The sequence below is a fragment of the Staurois parvus genome, unplaced genomic scaffold (assembly GCF_062004578.1).
Source record: "Staurois parvus isolate SC_StPar_1 unplaced genomic scaffold, SC_StPar_1.0 ptg001952l, whole genome shotgun sequence".
Taxonomy (NCBI): domain Eukaryota; kingdom Metazoa; phylum Chordata; class Amphibia; order Anura; family Ranidae; genus Staurois; species Staurois parvus.
The window spans coordinates 202,617-213,920 of NW_028319748.1; the positions used below are offsets into that span (position 1 = coordinate 202,617).

The window sequence follows — 11,304 nt, forward strand, 5'->3', positions numbered from 1 at the left end:
GGGAGTCCAGTTCACTTCTAAGTTTTGGAAGGCCTTGCGCGAAGGTTTGGAAATCAAACTGTCTTTCTCTTCAGCATATCATCCGCAAACGAACGGACAGACTGAGCAAACTAACCAAATTCTGGAACAATACCTTAGGTGTTACACCTCGTTCCTCCAAGATAACTGGCTGGTACTCCTGCCCCTAGCAGAGTTTGCTTATAACAATGCATGCCATTCGGCCACTAAGCAGTCCCCGTTCTTCGCCAACTATGGGTTCCATCCCACTTTTCTGCCTGATCTGGTCCCGGAAAACTCAGTCCCAGCGGCTCAAGAGACCCTAAATTTTTTTACGTCCAATAACAAATTGTTATAGGAGACAATGGCAAGGGCCCAGGAGGATAGCAAGAGAACTTTTGATAAGAGAAGAAGAGGGGAACTGGTCGTGCACCCAGGGGACCAAGTTTGGTTGGCAACGACCAATCTGAAACTAGCATGTCCTTCAAGGAAATTGGCACCCAGATTCATGGGCCCATTCCGGGTAGAACGTAAGATCAATGAGGTTGCTTATAAGCTGGCACTTACGGAATCTTTTAAGATACACCCTGTCTTTGATGTGTCTTTGCTGAAACCTGCAGCACCAGATCCCTTTTCAGATTGTAGATCTAGACTCCCGGAGGCCATAGACATTGATGGAGAAGAGGAATTTGAGATACAAGCAATTATTGACTGCAGGAGGAGGGGTGGTCAGACGCAATACCTCATCAAATGGAAAGGCTATGGGCGAGAAGAAAATTTGTGGGAGCCTGCTCAAAATGTTCATGCTCCTAGGTTTATTCGTGAATTCCTTCACAACCAGTCCCAAAGGAGAAATCAGTTGGGCATCTGGAGGCTGCCCGTAGGGAGGGGGGGGCAATGTCAGGGACTCTGGGAGTTACCGCGGCTCATGAGTCTGCGCAAGCGCGGTCTGTCTAGGCGCAATAGCGTGCGGGTGCTAGGACCTGGGCGCCCACGCATGCGCACTCGCGCTCACAGACGCGCGCCTGGCACCAATGAGTGCACAGGGCGCACTATTTTAACAGACTCTGGCAATACTCAAATTGCCGTATGGTCTTTCCTGCTTTTCCTGTTATCTTGTGTTCCAGAGAGATTGCTAGTTGCCGACCCTGCCTGACCCTGATCCGTTGACCGTCTCCTGCTCTGATCCCTGGCTCGTCCCTGACTACTCTTCTGCCTACTCCTGAATTATTTGACCTTCTATTGCCAAACCTTTGCTCGTGACCCGGTTACTCTCTGCCTGCTGCCCTGTACCGTTCTGCCTCTGCTGTTACCGACCTGGCTTGTCCGACCCCGCTATACTCCATACTGTCATCCACCCATCCATCCATCCCGCTCGGATCCAGTCACTACTGTCCAGGGCCTGCCAGTCTCTTCACATCAGGCTCTTCTCCTGTACATACCTCCGGCGACCCTCTCTACCACAGTTGGGTGTACCCAGGGGCTGCGACCTGGTCTCAGTTCTGCTCCAAGTCCATCCCCACCAACAGGGACTCTGGCGAATAAGCAGACTGGGGCTTAGACTCCACAACCTGGGGAATCCCGTTCTGTGGTTCACTAGAGATACCGCCGGGCGGTACCTAACATTGTCCCAGGGCAAGGGATTCCAAGATATAACAATTAAGTAGTCCCGAATGAGAACTAGTTGGATATTTCACCTGACCTCCTACTACCTTTATCTGGCCCAGGGGATATAGAAGTACTCACACTGTCCTGTCCTGTCAGCGTGGTGGGTTGCTGACTGCTTTCAGGCCTTTTGACAAGCGTGGCCGTGGTACATCGCTGAACAGTAGATGACCTCCTCTTTCCACCACCCAAGATGTAGGCACGCATATGCAGGAGCCCATGGGAGTTCCCATGGAGGTCCCCCTTATCAGGCGATAACTGGTTCCTAAAAATTTAAAGCAGTTGTGGCTAAGAGCAAATTCAAGTAATTTCAAGATAAATTCATTTTGAGCTCCCATTTCAGGATAATATGACTGTAGGAAATGAACCATTGCTCCCAGTCCCCATTGATGGGGAATGGAAGTATAAAGCGACTCAACATCAATACCCACAAGTATAGTACCTACTTTAACTTCCACATGGTTTAATTGGATGAGAACGTCCCTAGTGTCCTGAACATATGATGGTAGGCGTGTCACCATCGATTGATTAAGATATCCTTCCTATGTGCTCCAGGGTACCCTTAATGGTCGATATAATGGGCCTTTTCAGGGGGGTTGTTTACATTTTATGTACCTTGGGAATGATGTATATTGCAGAATCCTTCTTGGTTATCAAGCCCACATCATGTGCCCAGGACAGTTTTTCATTAAGGGACATGACCAGTGATGGAAAAAGGTTGCTAGATAGTTTAACATACGTTGAGGTATCACCTAATTGTTGCTTTATTTCCATTTCATATGCTGTTTCTGATAGCAACATCACATTTCCCCCTTTATTGCTAGGTTTTATTACTAGGTTGGGTGTGTCCATATGTTCCTTAAGAGCCAATCTTTCATCCCTGAGTTCCTTAAGAGCCAATCTTTCATCCCAGCTCATCTGGCTAAGTATCCAATCCAAGAACAAGGAACTGGCTAAGCATTAGACTGCCAAGACTTGCCAAGAACTTGCATCCAGCAGAATTCTCCCTTCTAGGCCCTGGGGGTATAGAGGTGCTCACATTGTCCTTGTCCTGCAGCGGTGGATAGAATTGCTTTCAGGCCTCTGTAGCTGAAATAATTCCTCTCCAGGCTATGGAGGCTGTTCTTCCCCAGTGGACTGCAGGGCTCTTCTTCAGCTTCCAGCCTCTCCAGGCTACACAGCAACACTTCTCAAAGCATTACATTTTCCACCCACCTCTCCTGCAAGCATGGCTCTCTCATATTTATGGGGTGGTCTGCCACACTACAAGGCCTCTGCCTAGGATTGATCAGACTCTCATAAATATGCAGATCGGCCCCTCCTCACCTCTGCCTACTGGATTCTAGAAACTTCTCCAAGTTTCAAGCAGGGGCAGATACCAGAGGACTCACCTACAGAGCCCCCTAGCCCTGACCTGAAGTAACCCTCTAACTAAACTCAGGCTTCTAACATGCCTCAAACTACTTTAAAAAACAATGTACACTATAGGGTGCTACATTGAATTCATACTGGCTTGCAGTAAAATGCAGGGAAACTGGATGTACTGTATTATAAATATACAATTATAACATATCATCTACTGGTCACCCATTAACCCCCAATATTTACAATCTTTAGGCACAAAAGTCAGAGAAAAGAGAGTTCTTTTCAGTTTCACACTTTTGGGTTACACATGTTTTTCCTGAATGGCGCCCTAACACTCTAAGGCAAAGGACCTGCACTGCAGCACATGGCGATGAACAATAACTCACTCCTATGCATTGTGGTGTCCTGTGCTGCCAATAAAAGGGCAGCCCCTCTCTTGTTTAATATCCTTTTTTATAAACCACTATGGGGGAGATTTACTAAAACTTTAGCACTCTTAAGCTTTGATGAAAAAACCTGGAAGCTGATTGGTTTCTATGCAGAGTTGCACCAGATTTTGCACTCTCCAGTTTTAGTAAATCCCCCCCCAAGGAACTGTTAGAGTAGAATTTCAGCCTAAACCTAACTTATCTTAACTCGGGGCCAAGTGCACGCAAATATGGGGCCTCTTGGTGGCTGGGCCTTGGCGCTGAGGGACCGCATATTTGTGTACCCAATGTAAACAAAATATGCACCGAGAGTGAGCACCATGTGTGCATCCAGCAAATTTACCGGTGCCTCACAGAAAGGTCCTGATCACTACTTGCGATTTCCGATCATGTGACCGCCGTGATAACCAATCACCCTAACCTCCTCCTGGCACCACAAACCCTTTAAAGGGCTGGGAGGCGCTGACACCAAGGGATTCAAAATGCCCCCCCCCCCCAGCACCTGTTAATCCGAGTAAGAAAGATGTATATACACTGCTCAAAAAAATGAAAGGAAGACTTTGAAAACACATCAGTTCTTAATGGGGAAAATATCATGCTGGATATCTATACTGATATGGACGGGGTAATTCAACCTACAAGGGACTGAATTCAAAGACACCCCAAAAATTAAAAAATGATGCCGCAAGCTAGTCCATTTGACTGAAATGTCATTGCATCAACTCAGAATGGTCCTCAGTAGTTTGTATGGCCCCCACGTGCTTGTATGCATGCCTGACAATGTCGGGGCATGCTCCTAATGAGACCACGGATGGTGTCCTGGGGGATTTCCTCCCAGATCTGGACCAGGGCATCACTGAGCTCCTGGACAGTCTGAGGTGCAACCTGGCAGCATCGGATGGACCCAAACATTATATCCCAGAGGTGTTCTATTGGACTTAGGTCAAGTGAGTGTGGGGGCCTTTCAATGGTATCAATTCATTCATCCTCCAGGAACTACCTGCATACTCTTGCCACATGAGGCCAGTCATTGTCGTGCACCAGGAGGAACCCAGGACCCATTGCACCAGGAGGAACCCAGGACCCACTGCACCAGCGTAGGGTCTGACAATGAGTCCAAGGATTTCATCATGATACCTAATGGCAGTCAGGGTCCAATTATCTAGCCTGTAGGGGTCTTTGCATACCTCCATGGATATGCCTCCCCAGACCATCACTGAACCACCACCAAAACCGTCATGCTGAACTATGTTACAGGCAGCAGAACATTCTCCATGGCTTCTTAAGACCCTTTCACGTCTGTCACATGTGCTCAGGGTGAACCTGCTCTCATCTGTGAAAAGCACAGGGCACCAGTGGCGGACCTGCCAATGTTGGTGTTCAATGGCAAATGCCAATCCATCTCTATGGTGCCGGGCAGTGATCACAGGGCCACTAGAGGACGTCGGGCCCTCAAGCCACCCTCATGAAGTCTGTTTCTGATTGTTTGGTCAAAGACATTCACACCAATGTCCTGCTGGAGGTCATTTTGTAGGGCTCTGGCAGTGCTCATCCTGTTCCTCCTTGTACAAAGGAGCAGATACCGGTTCTGCTGATGGGTTAAGGACCTTCTACGGCCCTGTCCAGCCCTCCTAGACTAACTGCCTGTTTCCTGGAATCTCCTCCATGCTCTTGAGACTGTGCTGGGAGACACAGCAAACCTTCTGGCAATGGCACGTATTGATGTGACATCCTGGAGGAGTTGGACTGCCTGTGAAACCTCTGTAGGGTCCAGGTATGGCCTCATGCTACCAGTACTAACACTGATGCTAGCCAAATACAAAACTAACGAAAAACAGGAAAGTTGAGTAGGGAAAAAAATGTCAGTGGCCTCCTCCTGTAAAACCATTCCTGTTTGGGAGTCATCTCATTGTTGCCCATCTAGTCCACCTGTTGTTCATTTCTTTAAGACCAAAGCAGCTGAAACTGATTAACAACCCCCTCTGTGACTTAACTGACCAGATCAATATCCCAGGAGTGTCATGGACTTGATGCTAGACTCGGATTACAAAGTCTTTCTTTCATTTTTTTTGAGCCGTGTACTTATACACTTATGCCTATTACCTATTTTCAGCCCTCTCTGGTCTGGTTACATGATCTCCCTTGTGTCAGCCAGTGGCAGCTGCAGGGGAGAGGAGGGAGCGCTGAACAATGACTGGGAAAGCCTAGAGCGGTGATGTCCCTTATAGGCCCCCATGTCACAGCCATTGTTGTCGCTCCCTCCTTTGCCTTGCACCCACTGCTGGCTGACACAAGGGAGCCGGATCATGTGACCCAACTGGAACGAGATGAAGAAGGGTTAGTACTGTATATACATCTTTCTTATACAGGTTAGCCAACATAGGTGCTAGAAAGGGGGGGGGGGCATTTTTAAGTTTTATTTAGCCTGTAATTCTACCATTTTTAGTTGGAGTGGACATGGATTAGAACCCCTGCCAAGTGTATATTGCCGATTGTGCCCCCGTCGGGGAGATTCATCCTCTCTATTCATCTTATTTACCATTACTGTACAGAGTGAAATTGAAAAAAAAAAACATTTTTGTTGTTACCAGCACAGGAATAGAAAGGGAAATCTCCCATTGGGGACACTAGTTCTGGTCAGGGCTTCTTTCATCAGGAACGTGGGGGAACACATTCCAGCACTTCCAGCACTAATTGTATGTAGAGGCAAAGGGGCGCTGGGGTGTCCTGGAGGGTCTATTGATGCTGGCTGCTGAGGATCTATTGTTGCTGGGGATCTATTTTTGCGGGGGGTCTCTTGTTGAGGGAAGGGTCTATTGTTCTTGACTGCTGGAGGGTCAATTCAATAGACCCCTCCCTCAAAAGGGTCTATTGTTCCTGACTGCTGGAGGGTCAGTAACAATAGACCCCTCCCTCAAAAGTAGATCCCACGCATCAACAACTGACCCCCATGTAACATAAGGGCTGAGAGAAGATCTGTTGTTTCTGCTTGGAGTCTTGTGTTGCTGGGGGGTATTTTGTTGCTGGCTGCAGGGGATCTATTTTACTGCTTTTCTTGTTGTTAACAAATTACATAACACAACAAAATGATACTTCTGTATGCTCTAAAAAAAGTAACACGGGGGGGGGGGGGTTTAGGGGGTGGAACCAAGGAACAGTGCTTGGAGGTGGGTGAGGGGCGGGGACAAGGGCGCCTAGGATAGAGAGAGTTCCTGCACCTATTCTTTGAGAAAAAGAGCCCTGGTTGTGGTGAGAACCTTCTGTCAATTTGGAGGGATTTCCTCCCACTTCCTGTTGTGGCTATGGGACAGGAAGTGAAAAGAAATCTCCCCAATAGGACACAGATGGAAAAAAACAAAACAAAAACAGAAACAAACAAACATAACCCTCCCTTATGGTATCCAAATATGGAAAAAATAAATACACGTTTTTCCTATAGTTGTGTGTAAGATACAAGGGCAGGACCCGGTTCAGTTTGTGGCATGTTGTTATACCTGTGTGCAAGGAATGTAATCTGTATAAGAAACATTTCAGCACACTCCCATCACCTTTGTACACAGCAAAAGTGGAAGCATATTTTTACATTTACCAGAAACAGAATATCACAGAAACAAGACACTGGGCAATGTTTCCAGCAATTGACCCCACACAATACAAGCAATTCATCCTTGATTTTCATCTTCCAGGAGGTTTCTCAGAGGACCAGACATACACCAGGGTGCTCCTGCAGCTGTTTGGTTATACCGGTCATGGCAAATCGGCTTTTGTCAACTCCTGTATCTATGCCCTTGGAGAAGAAGAATTCTGGACCCGTGCCACAACTGGATCAACTGAATCCTCCGTTATCACAACGAGGAGAAACAAGTATGAACTTACTGATACCATCTCCATCGTGGACAACAGAGGATTCAGAACAAAGGACGGAGCTGAGGAGACGGTGGCTTTTGCACAACTAGGTAATCTATAAAATATTTTCTTTGTCAACCTATTATGCTTGGGAGGAAAGTTCATACAATGTTAATGAAATGTTTCATAAAATATGTTTATATTGTATTCAGCTGCCCCAAATCTAATGAATTTGTTGCCATTTTTCACTTTTAAATAGAAATTGCAAAGACTGGAAACATTTTGCCACAAACCTCTGACAATGAAGGAGGTCTTTTATGTCATATGTCAGCATTTTTGGTTGGTAGTATGGTGTAAAAAAAGAAAAAAAGACCGATGGACTATAACATAGACTATAATCCTATAGAGAAAACAGCAACAGATGGTGTCATGGTGAGGGAGATTTACTAAAGCAAATGTTCAATTATCAATTATTAACCACTACAGAGCGGTTCTCTGAGTCTGGGAGGGTGTCTATAGATGTTCTCGAGGTTTCTCTACATCAGGGGTCTCCAAATTTTCAAAACAAAGGGCCAGTTTACTTTATGGGGGTTCGGACTGTGGCCAGTGGGAGTAGAAAATGCTCCGCCATCACAATGTCATAGGCTTGGTGGCATGGCTTTTGTTTCTCAGAGAATAGGTGCAGGTACTCCCCCCTTCCGAGTCACCCCTTGTCTCCATCCCTCACCCACCTTTGAGCACTGTCCCTTGGTCCCACCTCTCAGTACAGTCCTTTTAGAGAATACAGAACCAAAATAAAATAGACCCCCTCGCAACAAATACCCCCCCAGCAATAATAGACCCTTGCTAGAAACAATAGATCTCCCAGCAGCCAGCATCAGTAGATCCCTCCCAGCAACATAACACCCCCTCCAGCAGCAATAGTTCTCCCACAAGACACAATAGAGCCCCCGTCAACAACCATAGACCCCCTGCAACAATAGATCCTCCAAGTGACAACTGATCCTGTACAAGCCAGCATCAATAGATACTCCAACACACCCCAGTATCCCTAGCCATAACATACATTTAGTGATGGAACTACATTCCCCCATATTCCCACTGAAATAAAGCCCTGCTTGGTGGTCAGTGGGAGTAAAAAAATGACACCATTGGTTCCAGTGGGAGGAATTGTGCCCTATAATTAGTGTCAGTAGGAGATTTAGTTCCCCATCTCTGGTCTCAAGGGGAGATATAGTATCTTGTCTTTGGTGTCAGTTGAAGGAATAGTACCCCATGATTGGTGTCAGTGGGAAAATTAATTCCTCATTTCTGGTGTCAGGGGGAGTAATAGTCCCCTAAGGGCCAGCTTGGAGACACCTGCCACCTTCTCCTTTCTCCCTACTTCATGTCCTTAAAATGATGGTAAAACCTAGACATTTTTTACCTTAATACATTCCCTGCATTAAAATGGTTGCAAAGGCAGAAAGTTGTTTACATTCTCTGTATTAAGGTAAAAATCCTTCTGTGTTCAGCTGCCCTACCCCCCCCCCCTCCCCCCACCAAATACTTACCTGAGCCCAATCTCAATCCCCAGAGCAGTGGCTCCCTCCTCTCTCTTCCTCCTCACTGGACATTGGCTCTTGCTACTGTTAGGCACAGCCTGTGAGGGAGGAGCAGTGGTCTTGCTGAGCTGCAATGTGTGTGTCAATGGACACACACAGCGCAGCTTGGGAGTAAGCCTGCACTAGTATCTCCATAGTAAGTGGCTTATTATAGGGGTACTTGGAAGGGGAAAGGAGTCAGGAGCACTGGTGGGTGACCACAGAGGAGGAGGTTGGGGGCTGTTGTGTGCAGAACCATTGTAAGTATAACCTGCCTAAAATGTTAAGAAAAAAAAGATCCCGATCATTTTAAAGTGATACTAAAGGTTATTTTTTTTCTGTAAAATAACAAACATGATATACTTACCTGCTCTGTGCAGTGGTTTTGCACAGAGCAGCCCGGATCCTCCACTTCTTGGGTCCCCTTCCGGCACTCCTGGCTCCTCCTTTCTGTCGGACGCCCCCATAACAAGCAGCTTGCTACGGGGGCACCTGAGTAGGCATGTTGCCAAGCTGCTGCTGTGTGTATCTATTCACACACAGAGCTGTGGCTTCGCCTTGCCCCCTCTCTCTCCTCATTGGCTGACTGGCTGTGATTGACAGCAGTGAGAGCCAATGAGGAGGAAGAGACCCGGGACAGCTGAAGCTGTTATGCACATCGATGGATTGGAATGGGACTCAGGTAAGTATTGGGGGGAGGCTGTACACAGAAAGTTTTTTACCTTCATGCATACAATGCATGAAGGTGAAAAACCTTGAACCTTTACAACCACTTTAAGGTAGTAAATGTCCCATTATTTGACCCCCCCTCCCCTTCCCCAACTACTTGAGTCCTCACTCCATCCAGCACTGTGCCCGTCTGTGGTGGCTCTTTTCTCCCTCCATGCATTCACAGGACACAAAGGCAGCAGTGGGAGCCATTGGTTTCTGTTGCTGTCAATCAAATGCTGTAGGAAAGGAATGTGAGGCAGGACCAAGCTGCGCTATGTGTGTCTATGGACTCAGGAGTGGATCTACAGGTGTGCCACCACAGCAAGCGGCGGCTGTCATTGCTCGTCGTCATTGGCCACACACACGTGGGAGTTCCATAAGGTTCGGCATCGCTGAATTTGTACAGTGAGCGGCTCACTCTACAGGGGTGGACAGGCAGGTAAGTAACTTTAGTGCAGAAGAGGCAAAGCATGAGTCTGCTGCATTACAATTCCTGCCTGTCTGACAGTTTTTATATTTTAGTTAAAGTTCCACATTAAATAAGTGAATTTGCACTTAGAGGATGCGCTGAATCTGGCTGACTTCAGTCCTCCTATCATGGCCAAGCCAACATCTTTATTTTTTCTTTAATTTTCCATGCAGATGGTAAGATATCCTGAACAAAAGAATTGTGCTTTCATTTTCTCCTCATGTACTAAGCTACTGTAAGTGAGAAAACTGACTCTGCAAAGTGGTCATGCTCTAATCTTTAGTAAATTGGCCCCGATGTGTGACGTTATGGTGGACACCAGTCATGTAGTTCCTATAACTCTGGTATCTTTTTATGTCTGTCTGTTGTCACTCGCAGGTCATTTTCTCCCCTTGGATGAGGAAGTGGTGCTGACTAAGGACTTTGATCGGATAATGCCCCAGGTGGAGAATTCTGACCTGACACCAAACTACACCGATTTTATTGTCCCCATATTTATTTACAGGTATGGATCTATAGAAAGCTTTGCATACATTGTTATGACAAAATTATAATATTTGATGTATGTTTTGTGCTACTTTGCATGACTGTAATTGGCTATAAAGTATAACCACTTGTGGACCGTCCCATGTACTGTTACTGCGGCAGGTCAGCCGCTCTGCGCTGGGAACATACATGTACGTGATGCAGCATTTCCAGGTATGGGGAGCGCATGCGGGCGCAATGCCCATCTGTACTGTCATACAGTACAGCACAAGTTGGTCAGCAGGTTCCGGCCAATGATGTATGACCAGGACCTGCTGATCAGCTTAGCAAATCACAGTACAGAGCCCTGTGTTTACTAAAAACACAGGGCTCTGTACATAGAGCAGCAATGTGCCTGTTTTTTCTCCCTGCAAATCAGGGAGAAGAGACAGCCACATCTATTAGTAAAAGCAGCACATATTGCATACATCACACACTTTACAGATTGGTAGGCACACAGTTAACCCTTTGATTGCCCCTAGATGTTAACCCCTTCCCAGCCAGTGTCTTTAGTACAGTGACAGTGTACAGCATTATCATTGAAAACTGTATTAGTATCACTGGCGATGTCAGTGTCAGTCAGTTCCCACCCCAGTGTCAATTAGGGGTTTATTTACTAACGCCGGTAGAGTTCAAAATCAGGCTCATTTCTACATAGAAACCAATAAATTGGACAAATAAATTGGTTGAATGTCTTAACCTTTCAATACCGGGC

At 46.6% G+C, this 11,304-nt stretch overlaps 1 protein-coding gene across 1 annotated transcript; it reads left to right on the top strand.

The window, feature by feature from the left end:
- Positions 1–361: 361 nt before the first annotated feature.
- Positions 362–10,569, top strand: LOC149433164 (uncharacterized; the record flags this gene model as incomplete). The annotated part of the gene is made up of 3 exons (XM_089664575.1): positions 362–725; positions 7,016–7,411; positions 10,443–10,569. Coding segments are annotated over exons 1-3 (887 nt in total), but the record flags the coding sequence as incomplete, so codon positions are not given.
- Between the last annotated feature and the right edge of the window lie 735 nt (positions 10,570–11,304).